The following is a 24,713-nucleotide window of genomic DNA, read 5'->3' as shown; positions in this document are numbered from 1 at the left end:
TATGAAGGGGGGTGTAGAAGTTGTAGACTTGAGGGATGATGTGTGAGTGCGGGCTATCAAGGGTGGTGTGAAAGCTGTAGACCTGAGGGATGGTGAGGGAGCGCTGGCTGTGAAGAGTGGTGTAGGAGCTGTAGATCTGAGAGATGATGTGGGAGCGGTAGCTGTGAAGAGTTTGTAAAAGCTGTAGATCTAAGGGATAGTGTGGGAGTAGGCGTTGTTAAGAGTGGTGTAGAAGCTGTAGACCTAAGGGATGGTGTGGGAGCATTCGCTGTGAAGAGTGGTGTAGGAGCTGTAGATCTGAGGGATGGTGTGGGAGCGCTAGCTGTGATGAGTGGTGTAGAACCTGTAGATCTGAGGGATGGTGAGGGAGCGCTGGCTGTGAAGAGTGGTGTAAAAGCTGTAGATCTGAGGGATGGTGTGGGAGTGCTGGCTATGAAGAGTGGTGTAGAAGCTGTAGATCTGAGGGATGGTGAGGGAGCACAGGCTGTGAAGAGTGGTGTAGAAGCTGTAGATCTAAGGGATGGTGTGGGAGCGCTGGCTGTGAAGAGTTTGTAAAAGCTGTAGATCTAAGGGATGGTGTGGGAGTGCTGGCTGTGAAGAGTGGTGTAGAAGCTGTAGATCTGTTGGATGTTGTCGGAGCGCTGGCTGTGAAGAGTGGTGTAGAAGCTGTAGATCTGTTGGATGGTGTGGGAGTGCTGGCTGTGAAGAGTGGTGTAGAAGCTGTAGATCTGAGGGATGGTGTGGGAGCGCTGGCTGTGAAGGATGGTGTAGAAGCTGTAGATCTGAGGGATGGTGTGGGAGTGCTGGTTGTGAAGAGTGGTGTGGAAGCTGTAGATCTGAGGGATGGTGTGGGAGTGCGGATGTGAAGAGTGGTGTAGGAGCTGTAGATCTGAGGGAGGGTGTGGGAGCGCAGGCTGTGAAGGATGGTGTAGGAGCTGTAGATCTGAGGGATGGTGTGGGAGCGCTGACTGTGAAGGATGGTGTAGAAGCTGTAGATCTGAGGGATGGTGTGGGAGCGCTGGCTGTGAAGAGTGGTGTAGGAGCTGTAGATCTGAGGGATACTGTAGGAGTGCGGGCTATGAAGGGTGGTGTAGGAGCTGTAGATCTGAGGGATGATGTGGGAGCGGTAGCTGTGAAGAGTGGTGTAGAAGCTGTAGATCTGAGGGATGGAATGGGAGCGCTGGCTGTGAAAGATGGTGTAGAAGCTGTAGATCTGAGGGATAGTGTGGGAGTGCTGGCTATGAAGGGTGGTGTAGAAGCTGTAGACCTGAGCGATGGTGTGGGAGTGCTGGTTGTGAAGAGTTTTGTAGAAGCTGTAGATCTGAGGGATGGTGTGGGAGCGCTGGCTGTGAAGAGTGGTGTAGGAGCTGTAGATCTGAGGGATGATGTGGGAGCGCTGGCTGTGAAGAGTGGTGTAGAAGCTGTAGATCTGAGGGATGGTGTGGGAGCGCTGGCTGTGAAGAGTGGTGTAGAAGCTGTAGATCTGAGGGATAGTGTAGGAGTGTGGGCTATGAAGGGTGGTGTAGGAGCTGTAGATCTGAGGGATGGTGTGGGAGCGCTTGCTGTGAAGAGTTTGAAGAAGCTGTAGATCTGAGGGATAGTTTGGGAGTGCTGGCTATGAAGGGTGGTGTAGAAGTTGTAGACCTGCGGGATGGTGTGGGATTGCTGGCTGTGAAGAGTTTGTAGAAGCTGTAGATCTGAGAGATGTTGTGGGAGCGCTGGTTGTGAAGAGTTTGTAGAAGCTGTAGATCTGAGGGATGGTGTGGGAGCGCTGGCTGTGAAGGATGGTGTAGGAGCTGTAGATCTGAGCGATGGCGTGGGAGCGGTGGCTGTGAAGAGTGGTCTAGAACCTGTAGATCAGAGGGATGGTGTGGGAGCGCTGGCTGTGAAGAGTGGTGTAGAACCTGTAGATCTGATGGATGGTGTGGGAGCGCTGGCTGTGAAGAGTCGTCTAGAACCTGTAGATCTGAGGGATGGTGTGGGAGTGTGGGCTATGAAGGGGGGTGTAGAAGTTGTAGACTTGAGGGATGATGTGTGAGTGCGGGCTATCAAGGGTGGTGTGAAAGCTGTAGACCTGAGGGATGGTGAGGGAGCGCTGGCTGTGAAGAGTGGTGTAGGAGCTGTAGATCTGAGGGATGATGTGGGAGCGGTAGCTGTGAAGAGTTTGTAAAAGCTGTAGATCTAAGGGATAGTGTGGGAGTAGGCGTTGTTAAGAGTGGTGTAGATGCTGTAGACCTAAGGGATGGTGTGGGAGCATTCGCTGTGAAGAGTGGTGTAGGAGCTGTAGATCTGAGGTATGGTGTGGGAGCGCTAGCTGTGATGAGTGGTGTAGAACCTGTAGATCTGAGGGATGGTGAGGGAGCGCTGGCTGTGAAGAGTGGTGTAGAAGCTGTAGATCTGAGGGATGGTGTGGGAGCGCTGGCTATGAAGAGTGGTGTAGAAGCTGTAGATCTGAGGGATGGTGAGGGAGCACAGGCTGTGAAGAGTGGTGTAGAAGCTGTAGATCTAAGGGATGGTGTGGGAGCGCTGGCTGTGAAGAGTTTGTAAAAGCTGTAGATCTAAGGGATGGTGTGGGAGTGCTGGCTGTGAAGAGTGGTGTAGAAGCTGTAGATCTGTTGGATGTTGTCGGAGCGCTGGCTGTGAAGAGTGGTGTAGAAGCTGTAGATCTGTTGGATGGTGTGGGAGTGCTGGCTGTGAAGAGTGGTGTAGAAGCTGTAGATCTGAGGGATGGTGTGGGAGCGCTGGCTGTGAAGGATGGTGTAGAAGCTGTAGATCTGAGGGATGGTGTGGGAGTGCTGGTTGTGAAGAGTGGTGTGGAAGCTGTAGATCTGAGGGATGGTGTGGGAGTGCGGATGTGAAGAGTGGTGTAGGAGCTGTAGATCTGAGGGAGGGTGTGGGAGCGCAGGCTGTGAAGGATGGTGTAGGAGCTGTAGATCTGAGGGATGGTGTGGGAGCGCTGACTGTGAAGGATGGTGTAGAAGCTGTAGATCTGAGGGATGGTGTGGGAGTGTGGGCTATGAAGGGTGGTGTAGGAGCTGTAGATCTGAGGGATGGTGTGGGAGCGCTGGCTGTGAAGAGTGGTGTAGAAGCTGTAGATCTGAGGGATAGTGTAGGAGTGTGGGCTATGAAGGGTGGTGTAGGAGCTGTAGATCTGAGGGATGATGTGGGAGCGGTAGCTGTGAAGAGTGGTGTAGAAGCTGTAGATCTGAGGGATGGAATGGGAGCGCTGGCTGTGAAAGATGGTGTAGAAGCTGTAGATCTGAGGGATAGTGTGGGAGTGCTGGCTATGAAGGGTGGTGTAGAAGCTGTAGACCTGAGCGATGGTGTGGGAGTGCTGGTTGTGAAGAGTTTTGTAGAAGCTGTAGATCTGAGGGATGGTGTGGGAGCGCTGGCTGTGAAGAGTGGTGTAGGAGCTGTAGATCTGAGGGATGATGTGGGAGCGCTGGCTGTGAAGAGTGGTGTAGAAGCTGTAGATCTGAGGGATGGTGTGGGAGCGCTGGCTGTGAAGAGTGGTGTAGAAGCTGTAGATCTGAGGGATAGTGTAGGAGTGTGGGCTATGAAGGGTGGTGTAGGAGCTGTAGATCTGAGGGATGGTGTGGGAGCGCTTGCTGTGAAGAGTTTGAAGAAGCTGTAGATCTGAGGGATAGTTTGGGAGTGCTGGCTATGAAGGGTGGTGTAGAAGTTGTAGACCTGCGGGATGGTGTGGGATTGCTGGCTGTGAAGAGTTTGTAGAAGCTGTAGATCTGAGAGATGTTGTGGGAGCGCTGGTTGTGAAGAGTTTGTAGAAGCTGTAGATCTGAGGGATGGTGTGGGAGCGCTGGCTGTGAAGGATGGTGTAGGAGCTGTAGATCTGAGCGATGGCGTGGGAGCGGTGGCTGTGAAGAGTGGTCTAGAACCTGTAGATCAGAGGGATGGTGTGGGAGCGCTGGCTGTGAAGAGTGGTGTAGAACCTGTAGATCTGATGGATGGTGTGGGAGCGCTGGCTGTGAAGAGTCGTCTAGAACCTGTAGATCTGAGGGATGGTGTGGGAGTGTGGGCTATGAAGGGGGGTGTAGAAGTTGTAGACTTGAGGGATGATGTGTGAGTGCGGGCTATCAAGGGTGGTGTGAAAGCTGTAGACCTGAGGGATGGTGAGGGAGCGCTGGCTGTGAAGAGTGGTGTAGGAGCTGTAGATCTGAGGGATGATGTGGGAGCGGTAGCTGTGAAGAGTTTGTAAAAGCTGTAGATCTAAGGGATAGTGTGGGAGTAGGCGTTGTTAAGAGTGGTGTAGATGCTGTAGACCTAAGGGATGGTGTGGGAGCATTCGCTGTGAAGAGTGGTGTAGGAGCTGTAGATCTGAGGTATGGTGTGGGAGCGCTAGCTGTGATGAGTGGTGTAGAACCTGTAGATCTGAGGGATGGTGAGGGAGCGCTGGCTGTGAAGAGTGGTGTAGAAGCTGTAGATCTGAGGGATGGTGTGGGAGCGCTGGCTATGAAGAGTGGTGTAGAAGCTGTAGATCTGAGGGATGGTGAGGGAGCACAGGCTGTGAAGAGTGGTGTAGAAGCTGTAGATCTAAGGGATGGTGTGGGAGCGCTGGCTGTGAAGAGTTTGTAAAAGCTGTAGATCTAAGGGATGGTGTGGGAGTGCTGGCTGTGAAGAGTGGTGTAGAAGCTGTAGATCTGTTGGATGTTGTCGGAGCGCTGGCTGTGAAGAGTGGTGTAGAAGCTGTAGATCTGTTGGATGGTGTGGGAGTGCTGGCTGTGAAGAGTGGTGTAGAAGCTGTAGATCTGAGGGATGGTGTGGGAGCGCTGGCTGTGAAGGATGGTGTAGAAGCTGTAGATCTGAGGGATGGTGTGGGAGTGCTGGTTGTGAAGAGTGGTGTGGAAGCTGTAGATCTGAGGGATGGTGTGGGAGTGCGGATGTGAAGAGTGGTGTAGGAGCTGTAGATCTGAGGGAGGGTGTGGGAGCGCAGGCTGTGAAGGATGGTGTAGGAGCTGTAGATCTGAGGGATGGTGTGGGAGCGCTGACTGTGAAGGATGGTGTAGAAGCTGTAGATCTGAGGGATGGTGTGGGAGCGCTGGCTGTGAAGAGTGGTGTAGGAGCTGTAGATCTGAGGGATACTGTAGGAGTGCGGGCTATGAAGGGTGGTGTAGGAGCTGTAGATCTGAGGGATGATGTGGGAGCGGTAGCTGTGAAGAGTGGTGTAGAAGCTGTAGATCTGAGGGATGGAATGGGAGCGCTGGCTGTGAAAGATGGTGTAGAAGCTGTAGATCCGAGGGATAGTGTGGGAGTGCTGGCTATGAAGGGTGGTGTAGAAGCTGTAGACCTGAGCGATGGTGTGGGAGTGCTGGTTGTGAAGAGTTTTGTAGAAGCTGTAGATCTGAGGGATGGTGTGGGAGCGCTGGTTGTGAAGAGTGGTGTAGGAGCTGTAGATCTGAGGGATGATGTGGGAGCGCTGGCTGTGAAGAGTGGTGTAGAAGCTGTAGATCTGAGGGATGGTGTGGGAGCGCTGGCTGTGAAGAGTGGTGTAGAAGCTGTAGATCTGAGGGATAGTGTAGGAGTGCGGGCTATGAAGGGTGGTGTAGGAGCTGTAGATCTGAGGGATGGTGTGGGAGCGCTTGCTGTGAAGAGTTTGAAGAAGCTGTAGATCTGAGGGATAGTTTGGGAGTGCTGGCTATGAAGGGTGGTGTAGAAGTTGTAGACCTGCGGGATGGTGTGGGATTGCTGGCTGTGAAGAGTTTGTAGAAGCTGTAGATCTGAGGGATGGTGTGGGAGCGCTGGCTGTGAAGAGTGGTGTAGGAGCTGTAGATCTGAGGGATGATGTGGGAGCGCTGGCTGTGAAGAGTGGTGTAGAAGCTGTAGATCTGAGGGATGGTGTGGGAGCGCTGGCTGTGAAGAGTGGTGTAGAAGCTGTAGATCTGAGGGATAGTGTATGAGTGCGGGCTATGAAGGGTGGTGTAGGAGCTGTAGATCTGAGGGATGATGTGGGAGCGGTAGCTGTGAAGAGTGGTGTAGAAGCTGTAGATCTGAGGGATGGAATGGGAGCGCTGGCTGTGAAAGATGGTGTAGAAGCTGTAGATCTGAGGGATAGTGTGGGAGTGCTGGCTATGAAGGGTGGTGTAGGAGTTGTAGACCTGAGGGATGGTGTCGGAGCACAGGCTGTGAAGAGTGGTGTAGAAGCTGTAGACCTGAGGGATGGTGTGGGAGTGCTGGCTGTGAAGAGTGGTGTAGGAGCTGTAGATCTGAGGGATGATGTGGGAGCGCTGGCTGTGAAGAGTGGTGTAGGAGCTGTAGATCTGAGGGATGATGTGGGAGCGCTGGCTGTGAAGAGTGGTGTAGAAGCTGTAGATCTGAGGGATAGTGTAGGAGTGCGGGCTATGAAGGGTGGTGTAGGAGCTGTAGATCTAAGGGATGATGTGGGAGCGGTAGCTGTGAAGAGTGGTGTAGAAGCTGTAGATCTAAGGGACGGTGTGGGAGCGCAGACTGTGAAGAGTGGTGTAGGAGCTGTAGGTCTGAGGGATGATGTGGGAGCGCTGGCTGTGAAGAGTTTGTAAAAGCTGTAGATCTAAGGGATGGTGTGGGAGTGCTGGCTGTGAAGAGTTTGTAAAAGCTGTAGATCTAAGGGATGGTGTGGGAGCGCTGGCTGTGAAAGATGGTGTAGAAGCTGTAGATCTGAGGGATAGTGTGGGAGTGCTGGTTGTGAAGAGTTTGTAGAAGCTGTAGATCTGAGGGATGGTGTGGGAGTGCTGGCTATGAAGGGTGGTGTAGGAGTTGTAGACCTGAGGGATGGTGTCGGAGCACAGGCTGTGAAGAGTGGTGTAGAAGCTGTAGACCTGAGGGATGGTGTGGGAGTGCTGGCTGTGAAGAGTTTGTAGAAGCTGTAGATCTGAGAGATGTTGTGGGATCGCTGGCTGTGAAGAGTGGTGTAAAAGCTGTAGATCTGAGGGATGGTGTGGGAGTGCTGGCTGTGAAGAGTTTGTAGAAGCTGTAGATCTGAGGGATAGTGTGGGAGTGCTGGTTGTGAAGAGTGGTGTAGGAGTTGTAGACCTGAGGGATGGTGTCGGAGCACAGGCTGTGAAGAGTGGTGTAGAAGCTGTAGACCTGAGGGATGGTGTGGGAGTGCTGGTTGTGAAGAGTTTTGTAGAAGCTGTAGATCTGAGGGATGGTGTGGGAGCGCTGGCTGTGAAGAGTGGTGTAGGAGTTGTAGACCTGAGGGATGGTGTCGGAGCACAGGCTGTGAAGAGTGGTGTAGAAGCTGTAGACCTGAGGGATGGTGTGGGAGTGCTGGTTGTGAAGAGTTTTGTAGAAGCTGTAGATCTGAGGGATGGTGTGGGAGCGCTGGCTGTGAAGAGTGGTGTAGAAGCTGTAGATCTGAGGGATGGTGTGGGAGTGCTGGCTATGAAGGGTGGTGTAGAAGCTGTAGATCTGAGGGATGGTGTGGGAGCGCTGGCTGTGAAGAGTGGTGTAGAAGCTGTAGATCTGAGGGATGGTGTGGGAGCGCTGGCTGTGAAGAGTGGTGTAGGAGCTGTAGATCTGAGGGATGGTGTGGGAGCGCTGGCTGTGAAGAGTGGTGTAGGAGCTGTAGATCTGAGGGATGGTGTGGGAGTGCTGGTTGTGAAGAGTTTTGTAGAAGCTGTAGATCTGAGGGATGGTGTGGGAGCGCTGGCTGTGAAGAGTGGTGTAGGAGCTGTAGGTCTGAGGGATGATGTGGGAGCGCTGGCTGTGAAGAGTGGTGTAGAACCTGTAGATCTGAGGGATGGTGTGGGAGCGCTGGCTGTGAAGAGTTTGTAAAAGCTGTAGATCTAAGGGATGGTGTGGGAGTGCTGGCTGTGAAGAGTGGTGTAGAAGCTGTAGATCTGAGGGATGGTGTGGGAGCGCTGGCTGTGAAGAGTGGTGTAGGAGCTGTAGATCTGAGGAATGATGTGGGAGCGCTGGCTGTGAAGAGTTTGTAAAAGCTGTAGATCTAAGGGATGGTGTGGGAGTAGGGGTTGTTAAGAGTGGTGTAGATGCTGTAGACCTGAGGGATGGTGTGGGAGTGTGGGCTATGAAGGGTGGTGTGGAAGCTGTAGACCTGAGGGATGGTGTGGGAGTGCTGGCTGTAAAGAGCTTGTAGAAGCTGTAGATCTGAGGGATGGTGTGGGAGCGCTGGCTGTGAAGGGTGATGTAGACGTTGTAGATCTTAGGGATGGTGTGGGAGTGCTTGCTGTGAAGTATAGTGTAGAAGCTGTAGACCTGAGGGAGTGTGTGGGAGCACTGGCTGTGAAGGGTGGTGTAGGGGATGTAGATCTGAGGGATAGTGTGGGAGCGCTGGCTGTGAAGGGTGATGTAGACGTTGTAGATCTTAGGGATGGTGACCGAGCGCTGGCTGTGAAGGGTGTTGTAGGAGCACAGGTTTTGAGGGATGTGTGAGTGCTGAATTCAAGGTATAGTGTAGGAGCACTGGCTATGGAGACTGGTACAAGATCCCTGACCTTGATCGATACTGTGGAGCTCTGGCTGCGAAGGATGGTGTCAGAGCACTGCCCCTGAGGGATGATGGAAGAGTGCTGGTTCTGAAGGATTATGTAGGAGCCCTGACTTCAAGGCATGGTGTGGGTGTACTGGGGGGAATTATGATATGGAAGTTCTGGCTGTCAGGGATCGTGTGGGAGTGCTGGCTCTGCCTGTGTATGATTGATGAGTGCAAATGATGGTGTTGGAGATCTGAGGTGCGGATGGTGTAAGAGTGTGAGCTCTGAGTGATGGTGTAAGAGCGCTCACTGTGAACAATGGTGTTGTAGCTCTGTCTCTATGGGATGGTATCTGAGTGCTGGCACTGAGGGATGGTGTAGTGGCATTGGCTATAAAGGATTGTATAAGAGTGCCAGCAGTGAGACATGATGTAGGAATTCCGGCTGGGAGGCATGGTGTAGGGGTACCGGCTGGGAGGCATGGTGTATGGGTACCAGCTGTGAGGCATGGTGTAGGAGTACTGGCTGTGAGGCATGGTGTATGGGTACCAGCTGTGAGGCATGGTGTAGGAGTACTGGCTGTGAGGCATGGTGTATGGGTACCGGCTGTGAGGCATGGTGTAGGAGTACTGGCTGTGAGGAATGGTGTAGGAGTACCTGCTGTGAGGCATGGTGTAGTAGTACCGGCTGGGAGGCATGGTGTAGGGGTACAGGCTGTGAGTCATGATGTAGGAGTACCGACTGTGAGGCATGGTGTAGGAGTACCGGCTGTACCGACTGTGAGGCATGATGTAGGAGTACCGGCTGGGAGGCATGGTGTATGGGTACCAGCTGTGAGGCATGGTGTATGGGTACCAGCTGTGAGGCATGGTGTAGGAGTACCGGCTGGGAGGCATGGTGTATGGTACCAGCTGTGAGGCATGGTGTATGGGTACCAGCTGTGAGGCATGGTGTAGGAGTACTGGCTGTGAGGCATGGTGTATGGGTACCGGCTGGGAGGCATGGTGTAGGAGTAGCGGCTGTGAGGCATGGTGTAGGAGTACCAGCTGGGAGGCATGGTGTAGGAGTACCAGCTGGGAGGCATGGTGTAGGAGTACCAGCTGTGAGCATGGTGTATGGGTACCAGCTGTGAGGCATGGTGTATGGGTACCGGCTGGGAGGCATGGTGTAGGAGTACCGGCTGGGAGGCATGGTGTAGGAGTACCGGCTGGGAGGCATGGTGTAGGAGTACCAGCTGTGAGCATGGTGTAGGAGTACCAGCTGTGAGCATGGTGTAGGAGTACCAGCTGTGAGGCATGGTGTAGGAGTACCGGCTGTGAGGCATGGTGTAGGAGTACCGGCTGTGAGGCATGGTGTAGGAATACCAGCTGTGGGGCATGGTGTAGGAGTACCGGCTGGGAGGCATGGTGTAGGAGTAGCGGCTGTGAGGCATGGTGTAGGAGTACCGGCTGGGAGGCATGGTGTATGGGTACCAGCTGTGAGGCATGGCGTAGGAGTACCGGCTGGGAGGCATGGTGTATGGGTACCAGCTGTGAGGCATGGTGTAGTAGTACCGGCTGGGAGGCATGGTGTAGGAGTACCAGCTGTGAGGCATGGTGTAGGAGTACCAGCTGTGAGGCATGGTGTAGGAGTACCAGCTGTGAGGCATGGTGTAGGAGTACCAGCTGTGAGGCATGGTGTAGGAGTACCAGCTGGGAGGCATGGTGTAGGAGTACCAGCTGTGAGGCATGGTGTATGGGTACCGGCTGGGAGGCATGGTGTAGGAGTACCGGCTGGGAGGCATGGTGTAGGAGTACCGGCTGGGAGGCATGGTGTAGGAGTACCGGCTGTGAGGCATGGTGTAGGAGTACCAGCTGTGAGGCATGGTGTAGGAGTACCGGCTGTGAGGCATGGTGTAGAAATACCAGCTGTGGGGCATGGTGTAGGAGTACCGGCTGGGAGGCATGGTGTAGGAGTAGCGGCTGTGAGGCATGGTGTAGGAGTACCGGCTGGGAGGCATGGTGTATGGGTACCAGCTGTAAGGCATGGCGTAGGAGTACCGGCTGGGAGGCATGGTGTATGGGTACCAGCTGTGAGGCATGGTGTAGTAGTACCGGCTGTGAGGCATGGTGTAGGAGTACCGGGTGGGAGGCATGGTGTATGGGTACCAGCTGTGAGGCATAGTGTAGGAGTATCGGCTGTGAGGCATGGTGTATGGGTATCAGCTGTGAGGCATGGTGTAGGAGTACCAGCTGTGAGGCATGGTGTAGGAGTACCGGCTGTGAGGCATGGTGTAGGAGTACAGGCTGTACCGGCTGTGAGGCATGGTGTAGGAATACTGGCTGTACCTGCTGTGAGACATGGTGTGTGGGTACGAGCTGTGATGCATGGTGTAGGAGTACCGGCTGTGAGGCATGGTGTATGGGTACCAGCTGTGAGGCATGGTGTAGGAGTACCGGCTGTGAGGCATGGTGTAGGAGTACCGGCTGTGAGGCATGGTGTAGGAGTACCGGCTGTGAGGCATGGTGTAGGAGTACCGGCTGTGAGGCATGGTGTAGGAGTACCCGCTGTGAGGCATGGTGTAGGAGTACCGCTGTACCGGCTGTGAGGCATGGTGTAGGAGTACCGGCTGTACCGGCTGTGAGGCATGCTGTAGGAGTACCGGCTGTACCTGCTGTGAGGCATGGTGTAGGAGTACCCGCTGTGAGATATGGTGTAGGAGTACCGGCTGTCCCAGCTGTGAGGCATGGTGTAGGAGTACCGGCTGTACCGGCTGTGAGGCATGATGTAGGAGTACCGGCTGTGAGGCATGGTGTAGGAGTACCCGCTGTGAGGTATGGTGTAGGAGTACCGGCTGTACCGGCTGTGAGGCATGATGTAGGAGTACCGGCTGTGAGGCATGGTGTAGGAGTACCCGCTGCGAGGTATGGTGTAGGAGTACCGGCTGTACCAGCTGTGAGGCATGGTGTAGGAGTTCCGGCTGGGAGGCATGGTGTATGGGTACGAGCTGTGATGCATGGTGTAGGAGTACCGGCTGTGAGGCATGGTGTATGGGTACCAGCTGTGCGGCATGGTGTAGGAGTACCGGCTGTGAGGCATGGTGTAGGAGTACCGGCTGTGAGGCATGGTGTAGGAGTACCGGCTGTGAGGCATGGTGTAGGAGTACAGGCTGTACCGGCTGTGAGGCATGGTGTAGGAGTACTGGCTGTACCTGCTGGGAGGCATGGTGTATGGGTACGAGCTGTGAGGCATGGTGTAGGAGTACCGGCTGTACCGGCTGTGAGGCATGGTGTAGGAGTACCGGCTGTACCGGCTGTGAGGCATGGTGTAGGAGTACCGGCTGTACCGGCTGTGAGGCATGGTGTAGGAGTACCCGCTGTGAGGTATGGTGTAGGAGTACCGGCTGTACCGGCTGTGAGGCATGGTGTAGGAGTACCGGCTGTACCGGCTGTGAGGCATGGTGTAGGGGTACCGGCTGTGAGGCATGGTGTAGGAGTACTGGGTGTGAGGTATGGTGTAGGAGTACTGGCTGTACCAGCTGTGAGGCATGGTGTAGGAGTTCCGGCTGGGAGGCATGGTTTATGGGTACGAGCTGTGAGGCATGGTGTAGGAGTACCGGCTGTGAGGCATGGTGTAGGAGTACCGGCTGCGAGGCATGGTGTAGGAGTACCAGCTGTACCTGCTGTGAGGCATGGTGTGTGGGTAGTGGCTGTACCCGCTGTGAGGCATGGTGTAGGAGTACCGGCTGTGAGGCAAGGTGTAGGAGTACCGGCTGTGAGGCATGGTGTAGGAGTACCCGCTGTGAGGCATAGTGTAGGAGTACCGGCTGTACCGGCTGTGAGGCATGGTGTATGGTTACCAGCAGTGAGGCATAGTGTAGGAGTACCGGCTGTGCCGGTTGTGAGGCATGGTGTAGGAGTACCGGCTGGCACAGACTTAGCAAGAGTCCCAGCTGTTGGAGAATTGTAAGAGCCCCAAGCATAGGTGATGGCATAGCAGCACCTGTTGCGAATGGTGAAAGAACGGTGAAAGAGTGCAGCTTCTATTCCAGATGGAGGATGGTATAGGACTATTGGCCGCGAGAGGCAGCGTGGTAGTGCTGGCTGTGCTGGATAGTGTAGGAGCGCTGGATGCAGAGAATGCACAACAGCATTAGTTGTGACAAGCAGTGTTGGAGCTTTAGCTGTGCTATGCGGGTGTAGAAATGCTGGTTGCGGAGGATGGTGCATAAGTGCTAGTCACAGGGATGTGCGACAGCATTGGCTGTGACGTGTGAAACAGCGCTGGCTGGGGAGGGCAGTGTGGGAGTGCGGGTTTTGCAGGGCGGTGTTGGGGCACTGACTGTGCATTATGATGTGGGCACTCTGGCTTCAATAGATGGTGCAGGAGAGCTGGCTTTGGGGGTGGTGTGCAATTGTTGGCTGTGAATGTGCATGCACTTTGACTGTGGGTGATCGCGTGGGAATGCTGCCAGTGTGGGACAGTGCAGGGACACCAGCGGTGGAGGATAGCGTACAAGCACTGGCTGTTGAAGAAAATGGAAGGTGAAGATAAGCTGGTTATGAGAAATGGTGTATACGTCTGGCTTTGGGGTTGGAGTAGGAATGCTGGGCCTAAGGCATGGGGCAGGTGTGTTTGGTGTGGAGGATGATGCTGTAGGGGTAGCTCTGGCTGTGAAGGATGGTTTAAGACCTGTGATTGTGAAGGATAGTGCAGGAGGATCACTGACAAAATTTCGACCTCCAAAATATCGACCTACATAAATATCGAGTCTAAAATATCGAGGGCAAGAATATCGACATCCTATCTACAACATGGTAAGTACAAAAATATCGAAAAAAATAATATAGATGTTAAAAATATCGATGTTAAAAATATCGTTTTTTTTTCTTTCAAAATATAATTGTAAAATAAATTAATTAACACTAATAAATATAATATACATAGTTATAAGTATCTAATAATGTTTACAATTAATAAATAATACATATATAATAATAATACATTAATTAAATATATACTGTAAATATATAATATATATGTTCTGAACAATATGTTGTAATAATTATTTTACTAACTTATAAATTATTAAAATATATTCTAATTTACAAATACATTTACAAACATAAAACAATAACATAAATAAAATGTACAAAACATAAAAATGTAAATATACTTTTAATATTTTTACAATTAATTATATAAAATGTTGGATAGCGTAGGGGTAAAAATTACTATTCCCACTCCTGAGAGTGCAACAGTAGGGAAAGCGTTGGATAGCGTAGGGGTAAAAATTACTATTCCCACTCCAGAGAGTGCAACAGTAGGGAAAGCCTTGCATAGCGTAGGAGTAAAAATTACTATTCCTACTCCAGAGACTGCAACAGTAGGGAAAGTGTTGGATAGCGTAGGGGTAACAATTACTATTCCCACTCCAGAGAGTGCAACTGTAGGGAAAGCGTTGGATAGCGTAGGGATAAGCATTACTATTCCCACTCCAAAGAGTGCAACAGTAGGGAAAGCGTTGGATAGCGTAGGAGTAAAAATTACTATTCCGACTCCAGAGAGTGCAACAGTAGGGAAAGCGTTGGATAGGGTAGGGGTAAAAATTACTATTCCCACTCCATAGAGTGCAACAGTAGGGAAAGCGTTGGATAGCGTAGGAGTAAAAATTACTATTCCCACTCCAGAGAGTGCAACAGTAGGGAAAGCTTTAGATAGCGTAGGGGTAACAATTACTATTCCCACTCCAGAGAGTGCAACTGTAGGGAAAGCGTTGGATAGCGTAGGGATAAAAATTACTATTCCCACTCCAAAGAGTGCAACAGTAGGGAAAGCGTTGGATAGCGTAGGAGTAAAAATTACTATTCCGACTCCAGAGAGTGCAACAGTAGGGAAAGCGTTGGATAGGGTAGGGGTAAAAATTACTATTCCCACTCCATAGAGTGCAACAGTAGGGAAAGCGTTGGATAGCGTAGGAGTAAAAATTACTATTCACACTCCAGAGAGTGCAACAGTAGGGAAAGCTTTAGATAGCGTAGGGGTAAAAATTACTATTCCCACTCCAAAGAGTGCAACAGTAGAGAAAGCGTTGGATAGCGTAGGGGTAAAAATTACTATTCCCACTCCTGAGAGTGCAACAGTAGGGAAAGCGTTGGATAGCGTCGGAATATAAATTACTATTCCCACTCCACAGAGTGCAACAGTAGGGAAAGCGTTGGATAGCGTAGGAGTAAAAATTACTATTCCCACTCCAGAGAGTGCATCAGTAGGGAAAGCGTTGGATAGCGTAGGGGTAAAAATTACTATTCCCACTCCTGAGAGTGCAACAGTAGGGAAAGCGTTGGATAGCGTAGGAATATAAATTACTATTCCCACTCCACAGAGTGCAACAGTAGGGAAAGCGTTGGATAGCGTAGGAGTAAAAATTACTATTCCCACTCCAGAGAGTGCAACAGTAGGGAAAGCATTGGATAGCGTAGAGGTAAAAATTACTATTACCACTCCAGAGAGTGCATCAGTAGGGAAAGCGTTGGATAGCGTAGGAGTAAAACTTATTATTCCCACTCCAGAGAGTGCAACAGTAGGGAAAGCATTGGATAGCGTAGGGGTAAAAATTACTATTCCCACTCCTGAGAGTGCAACAGTAGGGAAAGCGTTGGATAGCGTAGGAGTAAAACTTACTATTCCCACTCCAGAGAGTGCATCAGTAGGGAAAGAGTTGGATAACGTAGGAGTAAAAAATACTATTCCCACTCCAGAGAGTGCAACAGTAGGGAAAGCGTTGGATAGCGTAGGGGTAACAATTACTATTCCCATTCCAGAGAGTGCAACAGTAGGGAAAGCGTTGGATAGCGTAGGGGTAACAATTACTATTCCCACTCCAGAGAGTGCAACAGTAGGGAAAGTGTTGGATAGCGTAGGGGTAACAATTACTATTCCCACTTCAGTGAGTGCAATAGTAGGGTAAGTGTTGGATAGCGTAGGGGTAAAAATTACTATTCCCACTCCAGAGAGTACAACAGTAGGGAAAGTGTTGGATAGCTTAGGGGTAACAATTACTATTCAAACTCCAGAGAATGCAACAGTAGGGAAAATGTTGGATAGCGAAGAAGTTAAAATAACATACTTATAAATAAAAGTTTTATTTTTTTTAAATGATAGAAAATATTTAAAAAATTTAAACCATATACAATACCTATGTATAATTATAAAAAACATGATTACCTACATATATTTAACCAAAAATAAATATTAATAAATACCATTTTATAATATTTAATTAACAATTAATAATTATTTAACAATTATATTATTTACAAAACAATCATTTTAATTTTTTTTACTTAATTACATTTACATTACTTCCCAACATATTCCCCTATAAACCCACTACCCACAACAGAACACATTTATCTATATATGAATTAATTAAAATTATTTACCAATCAATAAAAAATAATTACCAATTAATTAAAATTATTTACCAATTATTTAAAATGATTTTATAATTCCTACTAATTATTAATTAATTATACATAATTAAATAACTTCCCACCCTATTCCCCTATAAACCCATAACCCGCTACAGAACATATATATCAATTTATCAATTATTTATAATGAGATAACCATTAATTAAATTTATTTACCAATTATTTAAAATTATTTATTAATAACTACTAATTATTTTTTAATTTAACATATTTAAATTACTACCCACCCTATTCCCCTATAAACCCACAACTCGCTATAGAACATATTTATCAATTAATCAATTAATAAAAATGATTTACCAATTAATTAAATTTAATTACCAATTATTTAAAATTAATTAATATTAACTACTAATTATTAATTAATTTAACATATTTATATTACTTCCCACCCTATTTCCCTATAAACCCATAACCCGCTACAGAACATATTTATCAATTAATCAATTAATTAAAATTATATTCCAATTAATGAAATATAATTACCAATTAATTACAATTTATTAATAAATCCTACTAATTAATAATCAATTTAACATAATTAAATTACTTCCCACCCTATTCCCCTATAAACCCACAACCCCCTCCGGTACTAAAACATATAATTTACTTATAAATAAATGTATTAATATATATATGTAATACACTTATAATATTAATTATTTTAATTACTTAAGTAAAACATATAACACATACATAATTAAAAACAACAGAAATAATACAAATATCGATATTAGTGTAATCGAAATTAGTAACATCGATATATATGCTATCGATATTACTAACTTCGATATTACTTACATCAATATTAAGTATTTCGATATTACTTACCTTAGGGTCGATATTCTGTCCAACGATATTCTTGTCTTCGATATTCTGCACCTTTGAAATTACTGACACAATATTTTTGTACATCGATATTTCAAACTCGATATTTTCACTGTGTACCAGTGCAGGAGTGCTGGCTGAGAAGTATTTATAGTAGTGCTGGCAGTGGGTGTTGGTGTGGAACTGCTGGTAGAGGGGCGGAGGTGTAGATGCCCTTGGTGTGGAAGATGGTTTACGGGTGCTAGATACGGAGCTGGTGTAGGAGGGCTAAATGTGGGAATGGATTGAGCTCTGGCTGTGGAGTTTGGGGCCAGATGTAGGTAAATACTATTTACCGATTCTTAAATACCGAATTTTACTGATTCGGTATTTAAGAATAGGTAAATAGCATGTAGGTCATTTTTCTGTAAATTTTACTGAATCAGTAATTCCCATTCAGCCCATAGGAATGAATGGGAATTAACGATTCGGTAAATGGGGAACACCTACAAAGGTGGCAGGGTGTCACATTGACACCCTGTTGCACCCCTGAATAGTGCATGGGTGCACATGTGGCACACATGCATGCCCTAGGGGCATGTATGTCTGCCACATCGCAGTGTTGTAAAAGCAAAAAATTGCTTTTTTAAAGGTTTTCTTTATTTACCACCAACTTGTAGTTGGTGGTAAATAACGAATCCTTAACTGAGGAATGTACTCACTTGAGTGCCCTCTACATTACGGATTCGGCAATTTACCAAATCAGTATGTTAAGAAATCGGTAATTTACTGATTCCTTAAGTTACGGATTCGGTAAAATACCGAATCCTACAAAAATGCCACCTACATTCCAATTGCCAAATACAGGTCGGTAACGGCCGAAATTACCAAATTTCGGCTGTTACCGACCGGTATTGGGCGACCTACATCTGGCCCTTGGTGAGGTGCACCGCCTCTTAAGATGTTCTGTAGAAGCACTACATGTGGAATGATGGTGTAGGAGCATTGGCGTGATCGATAAAGACAGGGGACTGGTTGTGTTATATAGTATCTTTTGATTAACACCTACCTTCATGATTTTTCTCTCGTCCTGAGACTCCGTTGCCCCCCAGACCTTGCTGGTGTCTGAGGTGTCCCCCCACAGTTTTCGAGTGTCGTGGCCGTGGAACTTCGGCAGCAATGACGATCATCTCATCATTGACTACAGCCAGGTTGGTGGTCCCGCTGGTGAGGACTCCAAGCGTTTCTTGAGGAGGATCCGGGGGAACATGGACAACACCATCCTCAGCGGGCTTACGCCCAACACCACCTACGAGATGACTCTGCTGGCTCCCCGGGGCCACAAAGCTTTGTGGGCAAGAATCAAGACTGAAGAAGGTGAGACCACCACCGTTCAGGGTCCTTACCTCTCTGTCTCATTTTGCGATTCCTGATTCTCTGATCTCACTCATACTACCATTTCTCTGTCTTCTACACTTGGGGCCCCATTAGGATGACGGGCGGACTTTGTCTGCCCGCCATCCCGTCATGAATATGGACCGCCTGCCATTCTAATGGACCCCTTGGTGTCTTCAAATTCTATAGCATGGAATCCATATAAGAGTAATGAAATATTCAAGGTCCTTTAGACATAGGATCTGTTCACATTTAACTATGACTTCCTGATCATACTTTGAGGAGTTCTTCTTCTATTTATGTTTTCTTATTCTGTGGGCATCCTGAGCATTTCATGCTACTTTACAACAGAAGTTGTACTTTCCTTACTTTTACCTGGGTGACTTTTTCAAAAAAGATGCCAAATTACATCCATTAAGTTTAACTAAAAAAATCCTACAGACTCGGCTTTCCTATTCCTATGAAAAATGAGTCGCTGTTATTAGTTTTCTGGAATGTATTCAGAATACACCCAAGCTTTGGCCTCTGGCAACACAGACTTAGTCAACATGACGACTTGAGGCAAAGCATAAGGGGGCATATTAACAAGGGCTTTGTCTCTGCTTTTTTGGCTTTAAAAGCCAAAAAGCAGAGATAAAACTAGCACACTATGAGCAACAGGGTGCTAACACGAAAATTTGCATGTTAGCACCCTTTTACCCTATGCTTCCCCTTGCATCTCTAATGAGATGCAAAGGGGGCGTTCCAGAGTAATATAATAGGAGAAATGTCGCTAAGCAACATTTCTCCTATTATCAAGGATATCGCTAACCCTGTTAGCGATAAAAAAAAGCAGCGCTAACCGACGGTTAATGCTGCTTTTTTACGTCTGTTATTTTTCTGACTAAGCCATGATATCCTTAGCACTAAGTGCGCTTAGCGATAATTATTGCCTGGCCTTGTTAATATGCCCCAAGGTAACTTGCGAAACACCTGCACATTACATGAAAATGCTGCTTTCCAGACAACGATCGGTCATATGGGACTCACAAGAGTACTTGTTGTTAGCTGGTTTCAAAGCTCTTTTCACCATGAATAGGCACATTCAAAAATGCACACCTAGGGGCCGATTCACAGAACCAATTTAAGACAAAATTCTAAACTTACTACTTTTGGTATTCACAGAAGTTAGGATTTTGTCTTACGTTTGTCTTAAGACAAATTTAAGACAGACTTAAGACAAAATCCTAACTTAAGTCTGTCGTAAGTCTGTCTTAAGACAAACTTAAGACAAAATCCTAATTTCTGTGAATACCAAAAGAAGTAAGTTTAGGATTTTGTCTTAAGTTAGTTCTGTGAATCGGGCCCCTAGATTATATTTTATGACTTTTCTTAGAATTAAAATTGTTTCCTAGTGCACATTGTGAGAATCATTGCAAATATAACAATAAATAATATTGGTAACACTAGTAGCAAATAGATTATTATATTATAAAGAATTGCGACATTATAACGGTATTTTAGAGTTTCCCTGCATTTGTCCTCTAACCGTCCTCTTCTTACCTCTTACTAAGCTAACTTACAAACAAAAGAGGCCTGTACATGTTTCTTGGGTGGCTTTGCCTTACCTCTGCAGACCTTGATACAACAATTGAGATATTGTTCTACTTGAAGGGAGCTGGTGTCCCAGCAAGCCCTTAAGGCCTGTCTGGTGGCTCCAAGGACCTTGCACGTGGCCTTTGTAAGGGTGTTTACAGCTCCTGTCAGTGAGAGCACAATCACTCAGCTCACTGGAAATGTAAAGAATCTTAGGCCAGATGTAGGACGGCAAATACCGAACGGTAACGGCCGATTTCGGCCGTTACCGACCGGTATTTGCTGTTTGACATGTAGGGGGCCTTATAGTTACAGTATCGGTATATTTACAGATTCGGTAAATTTACCGATTCTGTAAAATACCGAATCGGTAAATATACCGAATCGGTAAATACAGATGTAGGTGGCACTTTAAACAGTGCCACAGGCCCTTACCGATTCGTTATTTACCACCAAATACTATTTGGTGGTAAATAACGAATACCTGTGTACATGCACATCTGTGCATGTACACCTGTGCCATGTGCCCTAAGGGCATATATGTGTGTCACATGGCGCGCAAGCCTGAATCCGGGGTGCAACAGGGTGTCAAAGTGACACCCTGTCCCCCTTGCAAAATCGGTAATTTTACCGAATCGGTTTTTACCGATTCGGTAATTGACATTGATTCCTATGGGAATCATACAGATTCAGTAAAAATTACCCATTTTTTACCTACGTCTGATTTACCGAATCTAGAATACCGAATCGGTAAAATTCGGTATTCTAGAGTCGGTAAATCAGATTTACGTACATCTGGCCCTAAGTCCCTCTAACAGTTGTTTGTATTTAGTTTAAATACTCGTTTCAAATTGGTTTCAAAAGAACTGTCTTCATATTGAATGTTATTACAAAAAAAGTCAACATATTGCTTCTTATTGGACGCTATCAAAAACAACAATCAACATACACCTTCACCCATTTATATTTTAACTTCATATATAAACAATTGCTGAAGCAAACATTAACCAATATGAGCTATAATGAGTTTTATATATATATATATATATATATATACATATATATATATATATATCCAAAGCACACCTTCACTACGAAGAAGTGAGAGGCCACACGGGGGAATCCTTTTGAGAGCCTTTAATGTGGACACTGGGCATTATGCATTTCGTCAGATGCCTCCACACAGGTACCGCCATAACCTCTCCACATAAAGTGTCTCCTCCTGCTCCCTCATTGGTCGGAGAGCTCCGTCCCCTTTTGTTTGTATGCACGCCTTCTGTAGTCTTGGAATCCTGACTACATCACCCACAGTTCACCTGGGTTGGAGGCAATGCACGGGGGTAACTGTTGGTGTTACATGACTCGGGGAGAAAGGGTGTTTGCTGATACGGTGGCTGGTTCCATGTGAGAATGGTGTCCCGTGACTCCCGCAGGCCCCCACTAATCGTTCCAGCCTCTCATGCATATATAAACAAATCCTGCGCGGCCGCAGCGTCTTCAATCAAGCGGTAGTCAGCAGAACAGGACACGGACCCAGTTTTCGTGCTTATTTAAATTTTATTTGCCCAAGTTGTCAGAGACGCGTTTCGCAGCGCGAACGCCGCTATGTTCTTAAGTGATGCATTTCATACTGAAGATAACCATTTCAGTGTTATCTGAATGTGATGGGAAGTTTATATTACCCTCAACGTGACAGGTTTATAAACTGTAACATAAGAAATGAGCACTAGTGTTACAGCGCTCCCCTAACAACAAGAAGTCACCCCTTCACCTAAAGTGGTACCTTACTCCCGTAAGGATCTCTTAAGAAAGTTTACCAAGGAATGGGCTCAGATGAGGATCTTTTTTGCTCATCTCGCGAAAACAACAAGTGCAAACAAGAGTTCATAATCCTCAACTGATGACTCCTGAAAATAGATTTCAAATCTAATTTCAAACACTTAAACACAAGTAAGCTCATAAAATGCTTCTCTTCTCTTACTTCTCTAAGGGCCTCATTTATGAAAAGTGTTGCATCGCTGCGTGAAAACAGTGATGAAACATTTTTCAGTGTGTCCTTCTTACGACACCATGGTTGCGCCGTATTTACTGTATGGCACTCCATGTCGCAAGGATTTACAGATACTCCAGTATTTCTGACTTGTCTGTAAGCACAGTAATGATGCTTTGCTGGTGTGTGTCGCAAACGTGACGCTACTCCAACAGTGAGTCATTACACATGGCAAGTCCCATTTTACAAGCGCCTACGTTAGTCTTCTGCCTGCTGTGAGGCAGGAGTAAGATTTTGACGCAGTGGTGTCCTAGAATTGGCATAGTGAAAACTCCACTTCTACGACCCTTTTTTACGGGGAATGCCCACCCTGCATACATTATACCTGACACAGGTATAATGTAGCACAGGGCTTTACAAAGAGACGCATCTGCTCAGATGCGTCACTTTGTAAATATGGCACAACACCGTGCATTTTTTACACCGCCGCAGTGTCACAGAAAGTGAGGAATGGCAGTGCAAAGGGCTCATAACTAAACCCCTCACAGGCACATGCATCAAAAGAAAAACCAGTCACAAATGGGCAGATTCTCAGAATCTACCCATTAGCTACCGGTATTTTTGCATTTGGGATGCATCCTCCCAAATGCAAAAATTGCAATTTAAGTAATCTCTAAGTTGCGATTACTTAAATTGCGATTGCATTTATGGAATCGCAAATTGAGATTCCTTAAATGCAATGCATTAAAGTAAAAAAATTACCATTCAGTTGAACTTCATGGTAATTTGCAAAAAAAGTTCCATTTTACACACACACATGCCATTGGGCCATGTGTGTGTGCAAGATGTACTCATATGCAGATTTCAGGGGTGCAACAGGGTGTCCTTTTGACACCCTGGCACCCTTGAAATTGCATTCTCAATTTGCGATTCTCTAACTGAGAATCGTAAATTGAGAGTGTATTCCAAATCATTTCTATGGGCCTCCAGGCCCATAGGAATGAATGGAGAGGTATTCCTTAGTTGCGACTTGCACTTTGTGAGTCACAATTAAGGAATGTTTAGAAATTGCTATTTTTTTAAGCATTTCTACATGCATAGGCTTTTGCGAGTCCTTCATTGCAATTCCTTAAAAGTCACAATTAAGGACTCGCAAAAGCATGGCTTGATGCATGTGCCAGTATGTCTTTTGTCAATTTCAGAAGTCAGTAAAATACCCAAAGCTCTAACGACAAAGTTCTATTTAGAGCAACTACGTTTCTCAATTGTCTAGCATGGATGCTCTAGCCCATCGAGAACGTATTCTTTAAGGGCCATAATTGTAGCAAAGTCATGCAACGCAGCGCAATAAGTCACCTTGCTGCGCGACAGGGAAAGGTCAGAAATGAGCTGTATTTAAAAGAAAACGGCACATTCCTGACTTTCTCCCTCAGCTGACACCATTTTGACTGCATACCACCAATGTCGGCAACGTTGCACCATGGTGCAAGGGTGTTTGTGTTGTAAGGAGGATTGTTTTTGTGCAGGAAGAGCCACCTTCCTGCACATAAACAATCCTGAGTGATTTACCTCTTTCCAGGTGTGCTGCAAAATGCAGCACACATAGGGCCATAGTTACATGAAAATGTTGGTGCGCTGCGCTACAACATTTTCAAAACGGAGGGATACGCCGTAATCACAATAATATGGTGCAACCCTTTCTTTTCCCTAGTGCTGTCGCAAAAAAAAAGCTTCCTTGCGCCAGTGCAGGCACCCTGCCGCCATGTTGCAAGGGTCCTGGTGCTGCAGTGACGATTTTTTATGTGCAGAATGGGACACCTTCCTGCACACAATCAATAATGGCAATTTGCACCTTCTAAATTAAATAAAATAATTAAAGAAGCACGCCCGCTATACTTGAAGTGAACCTCCCTGCCAAAGTAAATCAACAAAGAAGTCTGGCCGCTATAGTTAAAGCGCACTGCCATTACTAACTAAAATATTAAAGCAGGCGGCATGCTGCATTATAGGAAAGCATGTCGTGGGTGGAATAGGGGAAAATCATTAAAGAAAATAGTGCTCACAGACTAGATAAAGCAGACCGTGTAGCAACACCAGTAAAAAGTCCAGTCCTCATGGGAGGTTACAAATACAGAGAAGGCGGTACCAAGGAGGGACTACTAAGCCTATTCATGATTCAAAAGCAACGATTTAGAAAGGACAGTAACATGAGCCAATTGAAAAGATGGGCGGAGCTTCAAGTCCATACCTGAATACAGCAGGCGTCACAGAGCAGCGCATGCGCTGCCCAGGCTCGCCCTCAAAACAAGGAGAAGTTAATCATATCACCTCGTTGCACCTTTCTAACGCCTGGTATTCCATTGCATTAGGTTTAGGCGCTGCCTCAGCCTTGTAAATCTAGGGCAGCATCAAATAGCAATGGGTTTTGCAGTGGAACACCCACAGCAACATCCATTGCACGCCACTATCGATGCAGAGGACTGAGGCGGAAAGGGGCATTTCACGGGGTGGCGTAAGCCACGCAAATTGGCTTATTGCCACCTTGTAAATACGGAAAACGTTGCTTGCTACACTAGAATGTCAAAAAAGTGACGCTCTGGTGGTGCTGAGGGTTTGTAAATATGCCCCCTAGAAAGAGGAAGTAACGAGGAGAAAGAGAGATATTTCTCCTCGTTACCCCTCATCTGGGAAGGCGTCGCATTTTGGCGCATTCCCAGGTCTACTAGCAATGGTAAATCTGGAAATGCAACAAAATCCATGGGAGCTGCGTGGGAACACTCATGGAATGCCTTCCCAGGGCAGGGTAAGGCAAGGCAGCGACTTGCGCTGCGTTGCGCTGCAATGGATTTATGGAGCCACTCAGGGCTTTGCAAGGTGGTCTTGCGTGGCTTCAGAAATCACACTTTGGACATGCATTGCACATGCACTACGTTGAGTGGTGCAAGCACAATGCAACCCCACTCATAAATATGGCCTTAAGAGTTCAAGATGGCAGCCACCAAGTGACATGTAGTCCTTGAATGCTTTTGTGGAATGATATCC

At 47.4% G+C, this 24,713-nt stretch overlaps 1 protein-coding gene across 1 annotated transcript in view; it reads left to right on the top strand.

Annotated features, from left to right (window-relative positions):
* The window catches only part of LOC147706390 (von Willebrand factor A domain-containing protein 1-like), a 127,734-nt gene that overhangs the window by 49,624 nt on the left and 53,397 nt on the right, over positions 1 to 24,713 (top strand). Inside the window, exon 3 of the mRNA XM_086929075.1 lies at positions 17,807 to 18,088. Coding sequence (XP_086785201.1) covers positions 17,807 to 18,088 — 282 coding nt within the window. The remainder of the gene's footprint in view (positions 1 to 17,806; positions 18,089 to 24,713) is intronic.

The sequence above is a fragment of the Lissotriton vulgaris genome, chromosome 7 (assembly GCF_964263255.1).
Source record: "Lissotriton vulgaris chromosome 7, aLisVul1.2, whole genome shotgun sequence".
Taxonomy (NCBI): domain Eukaryota; kingdom Metazoa; phylum Chordata; class Amphibia; order Caudata; family Salamandridae; genus Lissotriton; species Lissotriton vulgaris.
Note: the sequence above shows the minus strand (reverse complement) of the source record. Positions and strands in the feature narration are given on the sequence as shown.